Source organism: Salvelinus alpinus, chromosome 1 (genome assembly GCF_045679555.1).
Source record: "Salvelinus alpinus chromosome 1, SLU_Salpinus.1, whole genome shotgun sequence".
Taxonomy (NCBI): Eukaryota; Metazoa; Chordata; class Actinopteri; order Salmoniformes; family Salmonidae; genus Salvelinus; species Salvelinus alpinus.
The window spans coordinates 116642878-116662295 of record NC_092086.1 but is presented as its reverse complement, the minus strand read 5'-3'; the positions used below and the strand labels follow the sequence as shown (position 1 = coordinate 116662295).

General features: G+C 46.4%; 1 protein-coding gene across 3 annotated transcripts in view; it reads right to left on the bottom strand.

Moving 5' to 3' along the window:
• The window catches only part of LOC139539504 (FSD1-like protein), a 79727-nt gene that overhangs the window by 32958 nt on the left and 27351 nt on the right, over window positions 1-19418 (bottom strand). For 2 of the 3 annotated variants that reach the window (XM_071342549.1, XM_071342542.1), the window contains exons 5-9: window positions 18912-18934; window positions 15261-15382; window positions 5189-5398; window positions 4811-4909; window positions 4156-4285 (exon numbers count right to left, since the gene is read on the bottom strand). In XM_071342549.1, the coding sequence (XP_071198650.1) occupies window positions 4156-4285; window positions 4811-4909; window positions 5189-5398; window positions 15261-15382; window positions 18912-18934 (584 nt within the window). Of the gene's footprint in view, window positions 1-12; window positions 46-4155; window positions 4286-4810; window positions 4910-5188; window positions 5399-15260; window positions 15383-18911; window positions 18935-19418 lie in introns of all 3 variants that reach the window. The other variant, XM_071342532.1, reaches the window with a different exon arrangement.

Below are 19418 nucleotides of genomic sequence, written 5' to 3'. Positions count from 1 at the left end.
ACACATGGTCACCTTGACATGTTCTTCAGATTGGTAAGATGAGCGCTGTTGACGAACACAAAGAAACAATACAAAAACAGCTGGTTAAAATCAAGACATTCTGTGGGAGTCATGGTGGAAGCTTGCTATTTAAAAAGACCCTAGAAGAGATTCCATTCAGCATTAAATAACATTATCCTACATTGTAGCTGAGAAAACCAACCATCAGTAAATGTTGTTCCACATCCAGAGACTACTACTCTCAACTCTCTCTTTAAAAAGGAGGGAGCTTCAGCCTACAATTGGGTTTTCAAGAACATTTTCTGACATTATCAATGCTGGAACTTTACAAAGTATAAATGTGTTTATCTCTTGAAGGAAATTACGCTTCAACTTGGCAGACAGCGTTTTTGACAGACAACGCTGCAAGGGGATACCCAAGATAGGACAGGAAGCCTTTTAATAAAACATGGGCCTCTAAAGTGTCCGGCTGCTCCTGACAAAAGGTCTCGTTCAAACCGCCCCTCAATAGCAGATAGACAACACAAGCCACCATGACCCAAACACAGAACAATGTGACATCTAAAAATGGCACTTCAAATGGTAGCCTGGTCCCAGATCTGTTTGTGCAGTCTTGCCACCTTTTACTTTTTTGGTAGCCTGGTCCCAGATCTGTTTGTGCAGTCTTGCCACCTTTTACTTTTTTGGTAGCCTGGTCCCAGATCTGTTTGTGCAGTCTTGCCATCTTTTACTTTTTTGGTAGCCTGGTCCCAGATCTGTTTGTGCAGTCTTGCCACCTTTTACTTTTTTGGTAGCCTGGTCCCAGATCTGTTTGTGCAGTCTTGCCACCTCCTCTGGTCTTATTTGTCACGCTAATGTGTCGATGACCAAAGGAGTTGGCAAGACTGCACAAACCAAATCTGCGACCAGGCTAGGTAATGACCACAGGAGTTGATTTAGAATTAAATCTCTCCCATGATTATTGGAATGAGATGTTCGACTAGCAGGTGTCCACATACTTTTGGGGTCATGTAGTGTATTTCGCAAATCATCCAGGAGATGCCGATGATTTTGTTACAACGCTGTGAAATGTGTGATGACCGAGAGAGACTGTTGTCTAGCAGCACACTTTAACAGCTGCGTCTCTGAAACCTCTTCTATGGTTGTCCCGCCAACTGACAGCTGGAAGGAGGGTCATTTTCTTCCTTCTCCTCTTCCTACATATTAGCATCGACTTTTTTGTATTTACCACTCATTTGTTTTGGTAAATAAATAACCTCTTTCAGCTGCCTTACATCATTTCCTGTTACATAGACAATGGTATCGTCAGCAAACACGGTTGCTATACAATTGGAGCGCACCAGAGGCAGATCCTTTGCATACAGCAAGTACATAATAGGTCCTAGGCAGCTGCCTTGTGGGACACCACAGCATACAGAATGAGGTTCAGAATAGGCACCATTTATGAATGTAAACTGCTTCCTGTTGACAAGATAGGACTGTAACCATCTCAATGAGGTGTTATCATATCCATAGTGACACAATTTCATCAACAAGGTCAACAGCAGCACACTCACAAGTTGACCATGGTCACGTGACCTGAGCCACTATTAAATCAACTGGAGCTGTTGCTGTCCAGTGATCCTTACGGTATGCACGCTGGTAGGCTGGGATCCTTACGGTATGCACGCTGGTAGACTGGGATCCTTACGGTATGCACGCTGGTAGCCTGGGATCCTTACGGTATGCACGCTGGTAGGCACGCTGGTAGGCTGGGATCCTTACGGTATGCACGCTGGTAGGCACGCTGGTAGGCTGGGATCCTTACGGTATGCACGCTGGTAGGCACGCTGGTAGCCTGGGATCCTTACGGTATGCACGCTGGTAGGCTGTACGGTCTGCACGCTGGTAGGCTGTACGGTCTGCACGCTGGTAGGCTGTACGGTATGCACGCTGGTAGGCTGTACGGTCTGCACGCTGGTAGGCTGTACGGTACGCACGCTGGTAGGCTGTACGGTACGCACGCTGGTAGGCTGTACGGTACGCACGCTGGTAGGCTGTACGGTACGCACGCTGGTAGGCTGTACGGTACGCACGCTGGTAGGCTGTACGGTCTGCACGCTGGTAGGCTGTACGGTACGCACGCTGGTAGGCTGTACGGTCTGCACGCTGGTAGGCTGTACGGTACGCACGCTGGTAGGCTGTACGGTACGCACGCTGGTAGGCTGTACGGTACGCACGCTGGTAGGCTGTACGGTACGCACGCTGGTAGGCTGTACGGTACGCACGCTGGTAGGCTGTACGGTACGCACGCTGGTAGGCTGTACGGTACGCACGCTGGTAGGCTGTACGGTACGCACGCTGGTAGGCTGTACGGTACGCACGCTGGTAGGCTGTACGGTACGCACGCTGGTAGGCTGTACGGTACGCACGCTGGTAGGCTGTACGGTACGCACGCTGGTAGGCTGTACGGTACGCACGCTGGTAGGCTGTACGGTACGCACGCTGGTAGGCTGTACGGTACGCACGCTGGTAGGCTGTACGGTACGCACGCTGGTAGGCTGTACGGTCTGCACGCTGGTAGACTGTACGGTCTGCACGCTGGTAGGCTGTACGGTCTGCACGCTGGTAGGCTGTACGGTATGCACGCTGGTAGGCTGTACGGTATGCACGCTGGTAGGCTGTACGGTATGCACGCTGGTAGGCTGTACGGTATGCACGCTGGTAGGCTGTACGGTCTGCACGCTGGTAGGCTGTACGGTACGCACGCTGGTAGGCTGTACGGTACGCACGCTGGTAGGCTGTACGGTACGCACGCTGGTAGGCTGTACGGTACGCACGCTGGTAGGCTGTACGGTACGCACGCTGGTAGGCTGTACGGTACGCACGCTGGTAGGCTGTACGGTCTGCACGCTGGTAGGCTGTACGGTACGCACGCTGGTAGGCTGTACGGTACGCACGCTGGTAGGCTGTACGGTACGCACGCTGGTAGGCTGTACGGTCTGCACGCTGGTAGGCTGTACGGTATGCACGCTGGTAGGCTGTACGGTATGCACGCTGGTAGGCTGTACGGTATGCACGCTGGTAGGCTGTACGGTATGCACGCTGGTAGGCTGTACGGTATGCACGCTGTTCTGTTCTATAGAAACCCATATATGGTTACTGACAAATGCTTCCAGAATGTTATGTAGTCCCGGTCCCGTGTGGCTCAGTTGGTAGAGCATGGCGCTTGCAACGCCAGGGTTGTGGGTTCATTCCCCACGGGGGGACCAGGATGAATATGTATAAACTTTCCAATTTGTAAGTCGCTCTGGATAAGAGCGTCTGCTAAATGACTTAAATGTAAATGTAAATGTAGTGATGACTAATGTGTCAACGACCATAGGAGTTGGAAAAACTGCACAAACAGATCTGGGACCAGGCTAGGTAATGGCCATAGGAGTTGGGTAAGACTGAATAAACAGATCTGGGACCAGGCTAGGTAATGGCCATAGGAGGTGGGTAAGACTGCACAAACAGATCTGGGACCAGGCTAGGTAATGGCCATAGGAGGTGGGTAAGACTGCACAAACAGATCTGGGACCAGGCTAGGTAATGGCCATAGGAGGTGGGTAAGACTGCACAAACAGATCTGGGACCAGGCTAGGTAATGGCCATAGGAGGTGGGTAAGACTGCACAAACAGATCTGGGACCAGGCTAGGTAATGGCCATAGGAGATGGGTAAGACTGAATAAACAGATCTGGGACCAGGCTAGGTAATGGCCATAGGAGGTGGTAAGACTGAATAAACAGATCTGGGACCAGGCTAGGTAATGGCCATAGGAGGTGGGTAAGACTGAATAAACAGATCTGGGACCAGGCTAGGTAATGGCCATAGGAGGTGGAAAAACTGCACAAACAGATCCGGGACAAAGCTATTTCAATGGCAGTTCGAGGTCAAATTAAGATAAGGCCCAATCCCAAATTGAACCCTAGACCCTAAGTCCTATGAACTTGTGGAGATCTGAGGATATTTGACAGGCGCGGTCAATATGGTAATAAGCTCCAGCTTTCCTTCTGATAGGCTCACTGGAAGTTTCACCATATTGCTTATACCAATCAAATCCTCTCATATCTTAGGGCGTAAGGGTCCATTTGGGACACATTGTGTGTGTGTGGTCCAGTTCAGTTCTCACCTGCCCTTGTTCTCCTTGCCCTTGACCTTACTCTCCAGCCCCTTGCCTCCCTGGGGGTCCCACTCCACACTCCTGTCCTCGACCTTCAGGTTCAGATGGGACGACGACGAGTCGAAACCGAAGTTAAACGCTGGGGAGGGAATCAATCAATCAGTCAGTCAAGCAGTCAGTCAGTCAAGCATTCAGTCAGTCAGTCAACCAGTCAGTCAGTCAGTCAACCAGTCAGTCAGTCAGTCAACCAGTCAGTCAGTCAGTCAGTCAACCAGTCAGTCAACCAGTCAGTCAGTCAGTCAACCAGTCAGTCAGTCAGTCAACCAGTCAGTCAGTCAGTCAAGCAGTCAGTCAACCAGTCAAGCAGTCAGTTAAGCAGTCAAGCAGTCAGTCAGTCAAGCAGTCAGTCAGTCAAGCAGTCAGTCAGTCAAGCAGTCAGTCAATCAGATACCAATAATGTAATAACTACATAATTGTTGAGCCAAGACAACATAGGGCAACAGTCTTACCTCTGGTTTCCAGGGCAACTAACAGTCTTACCTCTGGTTTCCAGGGCAACTAACAGTCTTACCTCTGGTTTCCAGGGCAACTAACAGTCTTACCTCTGGTTTCCAGGGCAACTAACAGTCTTACCTCTGGTTTCCAGGGCAACTAACAGTCTTACCTCTGGTTTCCAGGGTAACTGGATCAGAGTATTCTCCAGCTGCTGCCTTGTTGCAAGCTCGTACCCGGAAGTTCATGAACTTGGAGTCAAACTTTAAACCTGGAGGATGAACAGAACATTATCTGTACAGGTGCATTATGGTCTGGAGGTGAACAAGCTTTCAGAGTTTGATAAAGTTACAAAAAGGTGAAGCAAAGCTATATAGATTAGTCATATTTTAAAACACAAGAAGCTGCATGAAAACACTGCAGTCTTAGCCTGGTCTCAGATCTGTTTGTGCCATCTTGCCAAGTGGCATGACAATGGCAATAGGAGTTGGCAAGACGACACAAACAGATCTGGGACCAGGCTACAGTAGGATCTACTCTAGCTCCGTACCGGACATTGAGTATTCTGTGGTCTTGATGTTATCCACCACCTCCCAGCACCGTTCGTCTTTGATGCGTGGCAGCCCTTCGTGGTCGGTCTTTCTGTACTCCAGTATGTAGTGGTCTATCTTGCTGTCCTCCACTGGCATCTTCCAGGCTATGGACACTGTGTTGTCTAACACCAGACAGTCCCCTACCTCTATCTCTGGGGCTCGAGGGACTGAAACCATACAGAGAAATGGGTATTTAAAAGACAGCAACAGATCCGTGAAATGGAAAATAACTTTAGGGTTGACTAAATTATAAGCTTTTTTGGATGTCCTCCTAAATGGCATTCAGGATTCATTCATGGAAATGTTTTAAAAAAGGAGTGAAAGGTTTTTAGCGAGCGAGAGAGACAGAGAGAGAAAGTCACACATACGCCCAGGCCGTGAGCAGGCAAACAGGCCTAAACCCCCACTCTTACACAAGCCAATGGCATGTACCAGATGCTCAGCAGGCTCTGCTCACACTTACTGGTCTGAGGTCAAACCACACGACTAACAACATTGGATGCTTTATGGAACACAAAGCCTTCACTATCTCATCCTGGAATATCCAAGGCCTGAGGACACCCCTATCAGATCAAAGCAAAATCACAGTCTACTTGAACAGATCAATACTCAATCATGAGGCATCAAAGCCAAAGGAACAGAATAATATTAAGAAATGCTGTAGACGTAAGGAAAGTAGAGTGGAAATCTACCAAAAAAACTTTCCTGGACTAAACGTTCCACTGTAATAGTGAAGGTGTAAACTTGGCAGTAGTGAACCTAAACAGTATATTTGACCTTTCACCTTCCCTATCAAATCTAAAAATGTCAAGCAGAAAACCTAAGAAAGTTAAAAATGTCAAATGGTTTGATGAAGAATGCAAAAACTTAAGAAATTGAGAAACCTGTCCAACCGAAAACAGAGACCCAGAAAACCTGAGCTTCACTAAAACAATCACTAAAACAATACAGAAATACACTACGGAAAAAGAAGGAACGGCACGTCACAAATCAGCTCAATGTAACTGAAGAATCTATAGACTCTAACCACTTCGGGGAAAATTGGAAAACACTAAACTAACAACAACACAAAGATCTATCCAAAACAGAGATGTGTGGATAAACCACTTCTCCATGTTTTTGGCTCTATAACAAAGAACAAACAGCAAAAACATACATGATCAAATACTAATCTTAGAATCAACTATTAAAGACTACCAGAACACACTGGATTCTCCAATCACATTGAATGAACTACAGGACAAAATACAAACCCTCCAACCCAAAAAAGGCCTGTGGTGTTGATGGTATCTTAAATAATAAAATATACAGACCACAAATTCCAATTGGCTATACTTAAACTCTTTAACATCATCCTTAGCTCTGGCATCTTCCCCAATATTTGAAACCAAGGACTGATCACCCCAATCCACAAAAGTGGAGACAAATTTGAGCCCAATAACTACCGTGGGATATGCATCAACAGCAACCTTGGGAAAATCTGCATTATTATTAAAAGCAAACTCGTACATTTCCTCAGTGAAAACAATGTACTGAGCAAATGTCAAATTGGCTTTTTACCAAATTACCGTACGACAGACCACGTATTCATCCTGTACACCCTAACTGACAAAGGCTTCTCATGCTTTGTTGATTTCAAAAAGCGTTTGACTCAATTTGGCATGAGGGTCTGCTATACACATTTATGGGAAGTGGTGTTGGGTGAAAAATCATACAACATTATAAAATCCATGTACACAAACAACAAGTGTGTGGTTAAAATTTGCACAAAAAAAACACACATTTCTTCCATAGGGCTGTGGGATGAGACAGGGATGCAGCTTAAGCCCCACCCTCTTCAACATTAGCAAGGGCACTAGAACAGTCTGCAGCACCCGGCCTCACCCTAATAGAATCTGAAGTCAAATGTCTACTGATGATCTGATGCGTCTGTCCCCAACTAAGGAGGGCCTACAGCAGCACCAAGATCTTCTGCCCAGATTCTGCCAGACCTGGGCCCTGACAGTAAATCTCAGTAAGACAAAAATAATGGTGTTCCAAAAAAGGTCCAGTTGCCAGGACCACAAATACAAATTCCATCTAGACACCGTTGCCATAGAGCACACAAAATCTATACATACCTCGGCCTAAACATCAGCTTTGTGGAAGGTAACTTCCACAAAGCTGTGAACGAGCTGAGAGACCTGGCAAAAGGACCTTCTATGCCATCAAAAGGAACTTAAAATTCGATATACCAATTAGGATCTGGTAAAAAAAATACTTGAAATCAGTTATAGAACCCATTGCTGTGAGTTCTGGGTTCCACTCACCTACCAATAATTCACTAAAAATGGGACAAACACCAAATTGAGACTCTGCAAGCAGAATTCTGCAAAAAGTATCCTCCGTCTACAACGTAAAACACCAAATAATGCATGCAGAGCAGAATTAGGCCGATAACCACTAATTATAAAAATCCAGAAAAGAGCCGTTAAATTCTACAACTACCTAAAAGGAATCGATTCCCAAACATCACCTACAGAGAAATGAACCTGGAGAAGTGTCCCCTCAGCAAGCTGGTCCTTGAGCTCTGTTCACACACACAAACAGACCCCACAGAGCCCCAGGACAGCAACACAATTAGACCCAACCAAATCATGATTAAAACAGAAAGATAATTATTTGACACATTGCTCAGTTTTTGTTGGTTAATTCTTTCCAAACTACAACGCTATTTGGCCCTAAACAGAGAGTACACAGTGGCAGAATACCTGACCACTGTGACTGAGCCAAAATTAAGGAAAGCTTTGACTGTGTACAGACTCAGTGGGCATAGCCTCGCTAATGAGAAAGGCTGCTGTAGGTAGACCTGGCTCTCAGGAGAAGACAGGCTGTGTGCACACTGCCCACAAAATGAGGTGGGAAATGCACTTCCTAACCTCCTGCCAAATGTATGACCATATTAGAGACACATATTTCCCTCAGATTACACAGACCCACAAAGAATTAAAAAACAAACCCAATTTTGATAAACTCCCATATCTATTGGGTGAAATACCACAGCGAGCTCATAACAGCAGCCACAAGAAAAGGGCAACCAGTGAAGAAACAAACACCATTGTAAATACAACCCATATTTATGTGTATTCATTTCCCCTTTTAAACTTGAACTATTTGCACCTAATATGACATTTGAAAAGTCTTTATTTGTTTGGAGTGTAATGTTTACTGTAAATGTTTGTACTGTTTATTTCACTTTGGTTTCTGATCTATTTCACTTGCTTTTGCAATGTTAACCTATTTATCCCATGCCAATAAATCCCTTAAATTAAATTGAGAGAGAAAGAGAGAGATGAATGTGACAGTGGTGGTTTCTGACCAATCAGTTTCCATTGACCAATCTAAACTAGGGGGTCACACCGCTGGTCCTAGGGGGTCACACCGCTGGTCCTAGGGGGTCACACCGCTGGTCCTAGGGGGTCACACCGCTGGTCACACCTACTACAGTGAGATGCAGCCTACTACAGTGAGATGCAGTCTACTACAGTGAGATGCAGCCTACAGCCTACTACAGTGAGATGCAGCCTACAGCCTACTACAGTGAGATGCAGCCTACAGTCTACTACAGTGAGATGCAGCCTACAGTCTACTACAGTGAGATGCAGCCTACTACAGTGAGATGCAGTCTACTACAGTGAGATGCAGCCTACAGCCTACTACAGTGAGATGCAGCCTACAGCCTACTACAGTGAGATGCAGCCTACAGTCTACTACAGTGAGATGCAGCCTACTACAGTGAGATGCAGCCTACAGCATAATACAGTGAGATGCAGCCTACTACAGTGAGATGCAGCCTACTACAGTGAGATGCAGCCTACTACAGTGAGATGCAGCCTACAGCCTACTACAGTGAGATGCAGCCTACAGCCTACTACAGTGAGATGCAGCCTACAGCCTACTACAGTGAGATGCAGCCTACGGCCTACTACAGTGAGATGTAGTCTACTACAGTGAGATGCAGCCTACAGCCTACTACAGTGAGATGCAGCCTACAGTCTACTACAGTGAGATGCAGCCTACAGTCTACTACAGTGAGATGCAGCCTAAAGCCTACTACAGTGAGATGCAGCCTACAGTCTACTACAGTGAGATGCAGCCTACAGCATAATACAGTGAGATGCAGCCTACTACAGTGAGATGCAGCCTACTACAGTGAGATGCAGCCTACTACAGTGAGATGGAGCCTACAGCCTACTACAGTGAGATGCAGTCTACTACAGTGAGATGGAGCCTACAGCCTACTACAGTGAGATGCAGTCTACTACAGTGAGATGCAGCCTACAGTCTACTACAGTGAGATGCAGCCTACAGTCTACTACAGTGAGATGCAGCCTACAGTCTACTACAGTGAGATGCAGCCTACAGCCTACTACAGTGAGATGCAGCCTACTACAGTGAGATGCAGCCTACTACAGTGAGATGCAGCCTACAGTCTACTACAGTGAGATGCAGCCTACTACAGTGAAATGCAGCCTACAGCCTACTACAGTGAGATGCAGCCTACACCCTACTACAGTGAGATGCAGCCTACAGCATAATACAGTGAGATGCAGCCTACTACAGTGAGATGCAGCCTACTACAGTGAGATGCAGCCTACAGCCTACTACAGTGAGATGCAGCCTACAGCCTACTACAGTGAGATGCAGCCTACACCCTACTACAGTGAGATGCAGCCTACAGCATAATACAGTGAGATGCAGCCTACTACAGTGAGATGCAGCCTACTACAGTGAGATGCAGCCTACAGCCTACTACAGTGAGATGCAGCCTACAGCCTACTACAGTGAGATGCAGCCTACACCCTACTACAGTGAGATGCAGCCTACAGCATAATACAGTGAGATGCAGCCTACTACAGTGAGATGCAGTCTACTACAGTGAGATGCAGCCTACTACAGTGAGATGCAGTCTACTACAGTGAGATGCAGCCTACTACAGTGAGATGCAGCCTACTACAGTGAGATGCAGCCTACTACAGTGAGATGCAGCCTACTACAGTGAGATGCAGTCTACTACAGTGAGATGCAGCCTACTACAGTGAGATGCAGCCTACTACAGTGAGATGCAGTCTACTACAGTGAGATGCAGCCTACTACAGTGAGATGCAGTCTACTACAGTGAGATGCAGCCTACTACAGTGAGATGCAGTCTACTACAGTGAGATGGAGCCTACAGCCTACTACAGTGAGATGCAGCCTACAGCCTACTACAGTGAGACGCAGCCTACACCCTACTACAGTGAGATGCAGCCTACAGCATAATACAGTGAGATGCAGCCTACTACAGTGAGATGCAGCCTACACCCTACTACAGTGAGATGCAGCCTACAGCATAATACAGTGAGATGCAGCCTACTACAGTGAGATGCAGTCTACTACAGTGAGATGCAGCCTACAGCCTACTACAGTGAGATGCAGCCTACTACAGTGAGATGCAGTCTACTACAGTGAGATGCAGCCTACTACAGTGAGATGCAGTCTACTACAGTGAGATGCAGTCTACTACAGTGAGATGCAGCCTACTACAGTGAGATGCAGTCTACTACAGTGAGATGGAGCCTACAGCCTACTACAGTGAGATGCAGTCTACTACAGTGAGATGGAGCCTACAGTCTACTACAGTGAGATGCAGTCTACTACAGTGAGATGGAGCCTACAGTCTACTACAGTGAGATGCAGTCTACTACAGTGAGATGCAGCCTACAGCCTACTACAGTGAGATGCAGCCTACAGCCTACTACAGTGAGATGCAGTCTACTACAGTGAGATGCAGTCTACTACAGTGAGATGGAGCCTACTACAGTGAGATGGAGCCTACTACAGTGAGATGCAGTCTACTACAGTCTAGGATAAGTTTTGACCTGTTAGATTATAATGAATGGATAAGGGGGGGACCTGATCCTAGATAGAATCTCCTACTCCAAGACACTTGACGAATACCGGCCCAGATCTGTAGTGACATATCGCTGTGCTCCTTCTAGTAATCCCATCTGAGAAGTTATGGAGGTTATATAAGGTTAGAGTTAGGTTTCACATTTCTATATTTGTTCAACAGCACTGCCACCCTGGAAAACACTGTCAGGTTACTCCATGGGCTGAACTGGTACCCTGTACACTATCTGGTGCCCCGTATGCCTCAGGTCTAAAGTAGTGCACTATATAGGGAATGGGGTTCCATAGGGCTCTGGTCTAAAGTAGTGCACTATATAGGGAATAGGGTTCCATAGGGCTCTGGTCTAAAGTAGTGCACTATATAGGGAACAGGGTTCCATAGAGCTCTGGTCTAAAGTAGTGCACTATATAGGGAATAGGGTTCCATAGGGCTCTGGTCTAAAGTAGGACAGGGTTCCATTTGGGACACAGCCCATGCCTACTACACTCTGGAACCATGCCACAGAGGTAAGGGCTAGTCTGTCTCTTTTAGTTACAGTTGAAGACTTTGAGAGGACTGAAGCGCTGCTCTCACGGTCCACTGAGCATGTCTACTAGCTCCGAGCAACAGAGAGAGCGGCGCCGACGAGCCACAGCCTTGCCTCAACCGGACACGCGTGCACGCGTGAACACGTGAACAGTCGGCTTGAGGAGGATTTGTCCTATACAAGTAGTTCTCTAGTCTTGCCACTGTGACGACTGCCCTCAAAGCGTCTCCAGGTCCACAACAACACATACAGCTGATGTATCAACGTAACCCAGTCAGGTTGAGGTTTGCTCCACTACACTGACAGACTGCCCTTAGAGCTATTCAAAGCTTCCCAGTGCCACGACAACGCATACAGCTAATATGATGTATCAGTAATACTTAAACCTCGAGAATACAGACCGCTGGACCTCAATGAGAAACACAGTGGCTGTACATATCTACATCCCTACAGCTCTACATCCCTACAGCTCTACATCCCTACAGCTCTACATCCCTACATCCCTACATCCCTACAGCTCTACAGCCCTACAGCTCTACAGCTCTACATCCCTACAGCTCTACAGCTCTACAGCCCTACAGATCTACAGCCCTACAGATCTACAGCTCTACAGCTCTACATCCCTACAGCCCATCTCCATCAGTATTACTTCAGTAGTACATAGAGCCCTACAGCTCTACATCCCTACAGCTCTACATTCCTACAGCTCTACATCCCTACAGCTCTACATCTCTACAGCCCTACAGATCTACAGCTCTACAGCCCTACAGCTCTACAGCCCTACAGCTCTACATCCCTACAGCCCATCTCCATCAGTATTACTTCAGTAGTACATAGAGCCCTACAGCTCTACATCCCTACAGCTCTACATTCCTACAGCTCTACATCCCTACAGCTCTACATCCCTACAGCCCATCTCCATCAGTATTACTTCAGTAGTACATAGAGGGAATCACTACATTATGAGAAAGGTCTTCTACTGCCCGGGTTAGTTCCCTGAAGAACCTGCGCTCTTCTGGGTTATTTTAGTCTTGTTGAGGTGGTTAACTCTGATCTGTGGTCTGTGGTACTGTAGTGTCTGGCTGCTCAGGACATCTGTGGTCGACTCGTGTGCTAGTCTAGTGCAGTGGTTCTCAAACCTCTCCTGGGAACCTACAGCCCTACATCTCTAGCCGTGCCAGGCATTTGATATTTTCTAGAGCTAGCACATCTGTTTCAACTAAATATCAAGCCCTTGACTACTTGAATCAGGTGAGATAGTTCAGGGCTACCACAACACTGTGAACCGCCGCGGCGGGGTCCCTGAGGAGAAGTCTGAACCGCCGCGGCGAGGTCCCTGAGGAGAAGTCTGAACCGCCGCCGCGGGGTCCCTGAGGAGAAGTCTGAACCGCCGCCGCGGGGTCCCTGAGGAGAAGTCTGAACCGCCGCCGCGGGGTCCCTGAGGAGAAGTCTGAACCGCCGCCGCGGGGTCCCTGAGGAGAAGTCTGAACCGCCGCGGCGGGGTCCCTGAGGAGAAGTCTGAACCGCCGCGGCGGGGTCCCTGAGGAGAAGTCTGAACCGCCGCGGCGGGGTCCCTGAGGAGAAGTCTGAACCGCCGCGGCGGGGTCCCTGAGGAGAAGTCTGAACCGCCGCGGCGGGGTCCCTGAGGAGAAGTCTGAACCGCCGCGGCGGGGTCCCTGAGGAGAAGTCTGAACCGCCGCGGCGGGGTCCCTGAGGAGAAGTCTGAACCGCCGCGGCGGGGTCCCTGAGGAGAAGTCTGAACCGCCGCCGCGGGGTCCCTGAGGAGAAGTCTGAACCGCCGCGGCGGGGTCCCTGAGGAGAAGTCTGAACCGCCGCGGCGGGGTCCCTGAGGAGAAGTCTGAACCGCCGCGGCGGGGTCCCTGAGGAGAAGTCTGAACCGTCGTGGCGAGGTCCCTGAGGAGAAGTCTGAAAACCACTGGTCTAGTGCAGTGCCTTAGGGACTCTGGAGAAAACCAGCCTCTCTGGATGACTGATGTGAAAGCTGACGCTATAGAGCAACCCTCATTTGACGGAGAGATGCAGGGAGCAATTTGTTAGACCATTGCTGGTGTCACACACACACACACACACACACACACACACACACACACACACACACACACACACACACACACACACACACACACACACACACACACACACACACACACACACACACACACACACACACACACACACACACACACACACACACACACACACACACACACACACACACACACACACCACGAGATAGTAGCATGAACCAACTAACCACAGACCACCGCTGCTTCTGCTCTCTATAAGCATTAGGAACACCTTCCTAATATTGAGTTGCCCTCAGAACAGCCTGAGGCCCGTTTTGCCCTCAGAACAGCCTGAGGCCCGTTTTGCCCTCAGAACAGCCTGAGGCCCGTTTTGCCCTCAGAACAGCCTGAGGCCCGTTTTGCCCTCAGAACAGCCTGAGGCCCGTTTTGCCCTCAGAACAGCCTGAGGCCCGTTTTGCCCTCAGAACAGCCTGAGGCCCGTTTTGCCCTCAGAACAGCCTGAGGCCCGTTTTGCCCTCAGAACAGCCTCAATTCGTCGGGACATGGACTCTACGAGGTGTCGAAAGCGTTCCACAGGGATGCTGGTCCATGTTAACTCCAATGCTTCCCACATTTGAGTCAAGTTGGCTGGATGTCCTTTGGGTAGTGGACCATTCTAGATACACAGGGAAGCTGTTGAGAGTGAAAAACCCAGCAACGTTGCAGTTCTTGACACAAACCGGTGTGCCTGGTACCTACTACCATACTCCGTTCAAAAGGCATGTAAATCTTTTGTCTTGCCCATTCATCCTCTGAATGGCACTCATACACAATGCATGTCTCCATTGTCTCAAGGCTTTAAAATTCTTCTTTAACCCGTCTCCTCCCCTTCATCTACACTGACTGAAGTGGATTTAACAAGAGACATCAATAAGGGATCATAGCTTCTACCTGGTCAGTCTATATCATGGAAAGAGCAGGTGTTCCTAATGTTTTGTACACAATGTAGATTTTTTTATTTTTTTTATTTTTTTATTTCACCTTTATTTAACCAGGTAGACTAGTTGAGAACAAGTTCTCATTTACAACTGCGACCTGGCCAAGATAAAGCAAAGCAGTGCGACAAAAACAACAACAGAGAGTTAGATTGGATACTACCCAGAAAAAATTAAAATAAAGAAAAATCTAAAAATTAGGCTAATTATGAGGGATAATCAAATGACCAATAGGCTACATTTCCAAACACATTATTATAATAATGCAAATATTAGCTGTCTTTTCCATACTAATTAAATCTCATTGTCTACAGTAATAATATAGACTGCTCTCCACATTTATTTGGACGGTAAAGCTAAAATGTGTAAATGTGGCCCTATTCTCCAATTATTTTGAATTTGATATCAAAATATTTCATGTCAGGCGACAGTACTGAATGTCACAAGTAGTGCACTATATAGGGAGTAGGGTTCCATAGGGCTCTGGTCAAAAGTAGTGCACTATATAGGGAATAGGGGCCACTTGGGACACAAGCCACATGTACGTACCAGGCAGAAACTTGAGGTTCTGGAGGAGTTGCCGTTCCTGGTTGAAGTCCGCCATGAGATGGTTCATGTTGTCTGTGGCCTTGGGCTTCATGGTCAATCTGAAGGCTGGAGCCATGGTTACCCTGCAGGGAGGAACAAGGCACAGTGAGGCCACCAGACCACCATAGCAGAGTAACACCACCAACTCTTCAGCTAGCCTGAGTGCCAGTCTGTTTGTGCGATCACATTCAAGTTTAGTACCGATGTCATTTTTAAATCGGAATACATAAGAATATGTTTTGTGAGACATGCCAACTCCTTGTCATGTTTGTCTTGGCCATGACAGCAACGGCGTTGGAGTTGGCAAGAGCAGGAACAGGTCTGGGAACAGGCTACCCTCCCAGCAGGTGTAGCAGACACACACAAGAGCAATGTTTCCATTAACTTGTGATTTTTGTCGCCATTTACAAGGTTGGGATAGATAATAGATTCGACAATAGCTTGCTACGTTGCGTTTCCATTTAACTGTCTGGTGTCGATATAAACAGCTGGACATAATGACATCACACCCCACCCCCCAAAAAAAAATATTTAAGTTTTCGCGAAAACCTTCAGTGTCTACTAAAAACGACGTGGTTTAAGTGTTTCCATTATCCATTTAGGCAGATTGCAAAATAATAAATTGGCAACAGCCCCCTGTCTGCCCTCCCACATACAATATCTGCTTCATGGCTCAGGTAGCCCGCCAAAGCCAGCATTGATAGAATGCAATAAATGTATAAATATTTGCTATAATCTAAATCATTCTCATGTGCCACGGTCCGTGGTTGCCATGGTGAGACTTGCACTCCTGGATAGCTAAAATAATTGGTTGGTGAAACTTGCATCCAGCCAATCAGAAAAGCAAGTCGAAGCAATTTCAGGCATTGTTGAAAAGTCAGGACAAGGATCCTGTAGAGAAACATGATTTTTTTTTCTTGTGAAAAATAGGATTTAACAAGCAGTGGGTTTTGAGAAATAAAATGTGGAGTGGAGCTTCATAGTTAGGCTACGCGTTGACATCACGTGCCCCGCGTACCTTCAAAATATTTTGTCAACGCTCATTTTTTTCAAAAACACGGTTTCCATCATAATTTGTCGCAAATAAATGAAGTCAGAAAAATTTAAAAATAACCCAGGCCGCCGAACGGATAAAAATGTTGTCGAGCTTTAGAAAACGTCTCCTATAACCGCCATTACATTATTACATCATTACACGTCGCAATGCTTTTGTCCAATAAACCTGGGTCAATGGAAACCTGCCTCATGTCACTTACCTTGGGGTCAGTAACAGCAAACAAAGACTCACACACATATTGACACACTAAAATGCATGTACTTTTAGTTCGCTGATGTCTGACCAGATCGCTGACTACATGAAGAAAAAAACAACTAAAAAAGACATCTAGTTAGTAAAACACATAAAAAACAAGACCTCTAACTATTTGACCAGACTCTAAACCGTGCACTAAGCTAGGCTTCTCACACCACTGCAGCATGACACCAGGCATGTCCATCGCCTGGAAACTCAACGTTGAATTGCATTGAATTCTATGTTGGGCAAAAATGTTGCATTTGAATCAGGGAAGTTCCCTCTCACTACGTAGGGCCGCAACTAGGGTTTATGTTTTAGTGAGGTCAGGAAGGAAGCTGAAAACGTTCAAATGCTATTTGGAGAACAGTAAAAACGAGTAGAAATGACCCCAGTCATTATCTCCTTGGCTGCTGTAGGTTCATTCCCCTTCAGTCCAGCTGCAAACACATAGCCTATTAGCTATAGCAACTGTAATGTTATGGGGGGGGGGTGATTCACACTGACACAAAGCATCAGCGACGAAACAAAAACATTTTTTAAAAATTGGATCGTTTGTATTTTAATGTTCCCTATAGGGAAGATAGGTCCTATGGAGATGTTCCTATTGGTCAAGTTCAGGGGAACCACTGTACTAACCTGTCTCTGTCTCCTCTGCTTCTTAATAAAAGCTTTGCAGCCTGCCTCAGTCTCACCACATCACTGTATATCTCAGTAACCTACTCTCTGTAAAGCAAAGTTATTATGAGAACTTAGTAGCGTATTTTTTGCTCCTCGCCAACACGCCGTCAGCAGCATCTCTAGACTAGTTGCGTACTGAGCCGCCTGCGAGCTGGGTAGTTCGCTTCACGTCGCCCTCGGCCTCTGCCGTCGAGAGGGCGGAGTTAGCCGTTTCAGAGTGAATGTGCTGCTAAAGGCAAATCCTGGAGACACAGGAGAACATAACTAACCACTGGTTCACAAAGAGACAGGAGACTAACTAAGTTGTGCACCGGGGCCTCCCACTATTTCTATTCTGGTTAGAGCCAGTTTGTGCTGTTCTGTGAAGGGAGTAGTACACAGCGCTGTACCAGATCTTAAGTTTCTTGGCAATTTCTCACATGGAATAGCCTTCATTTCTCAGAACAAAAATAGACTGACGAGTTTCAGAAGAAAGGCTGTAATCGAACCCACAAATGCTGATGCTCCAGATACTCAACTAGTCTAAAGAAGGCCAGTTTTATTGCTTCTTTAAATCAGTACAACAGTTTTCAGCTGTGCTAACATAATTGCAAAAAGGATTTTCTATTGATCAATTAGCCTTTTAAGATGATAAACTTGGATTAGCTGACACAACGTGCCATTGGAACACAGGAGTGATGGTTACTAATAATGGGCCTCTGCACGCCTATGTAGATATTCCATTTTTTTTTTTTTTTTATCTGCCGTTTCCAGCTACAATATTAATTTACAACATAAAAAATGTCTACACTGTATTTCTGATCAATTTGATATTAATTTAAATGGACACAAAAAAGAGCTTTTCTTTCAAAAACAAGGACATTTCTAAGTGACCCCAAAACTTTTGACCGGTGGTGTAAATAACTAGCCACTGGTTCTCAAAGAGGAAGACGAAGAAGAATATTGATCAAGAATATAAGCTTTGATCAACGGTGGGATAAATATTTAAATGTTGACACGTCATAGATTCTCTTTATTGTGAACAATATATATTTTTATTCTGATTTATTTTTCCAAATTAGAAACTAAAAATGGCCACGGTCTGGACCTTCTTTGTCCTTATATGTAATGACGACCACGAACCAGAATGTTGTTTTAAAAACTTACTTTACCCGTTATCCGTATGGTTGGTCCTTTTTGGCAGTAGGAATGTGAGACAATATATCCACAGGAAAGTATAATTACATCGACTTTTCAAAGCGCTGGTTCATATTTCTAACACCTGAAGCACCGGCAGAACCATGTAAACACGTACACCGGCTCTACTAGTATGCATGTGTCTCATGCAGGTATTTTGATCTTCTGCACATGCTCCAGGTGTTAAAAAGCAGAATGTGTACACTACCAGCGCTTTGAAAAGTTGATATAATTATACATTCCTGTGGAAAGTAGAATTCATTCCTACCGCCAAAAGGACAAACCGCACAGACAACCAGTAAAGTATGTTAACATATTATTTTCTGTCTTGTAAAAGGTCGTGAGAGTAAACTTTCCTGATTCAAAACAGTCATTTCTGCACGACTTAGAATTTCAATGCAATTCAACGTCAGGTTTCCAGGCAAGCATGTCCAGAGACTAAAGAAGGGAAGAGTGTACCGTACCTATCTTTGATCTGCTTGGCAGCCTTGGAAGAAGAGGAGGTGAGGAAGAGGAGAAAGAAGAAGTGGGACCGTTAGTACAGAGATATATCATAGTTAGTACAGCCGTGCAGGCACAGGATGGGGTACAGGCACGGGATGGGGTACAGGCACGGGATGGGGTACATACAGTCAGACTGGACACTCGCCAAACTGACACACACACACACACACTGTGAAGCTGAGGAGAGCATGGTGAACAACGTCACACAGAAAGAGCAGCATGACTGTAAACTTAAGATTCTGTTACTGTATTATAGGAAATTGAGAAGGAAAATCATGTTTGTTAGTTTAGGAGAACACTATTCACATCATAGTATCAATCCTTTGAAAGTAATCCAAAAATAACCGAAGAAACTCCATGTAGTTTCCCTTTAGAGTGAAGACATACTACACCCTATGATAGCTATACGAGGCCACCTGACTCGTAAATCAACGTTGACCTTCATTCACTTCCTGGTAGTCCTCGTC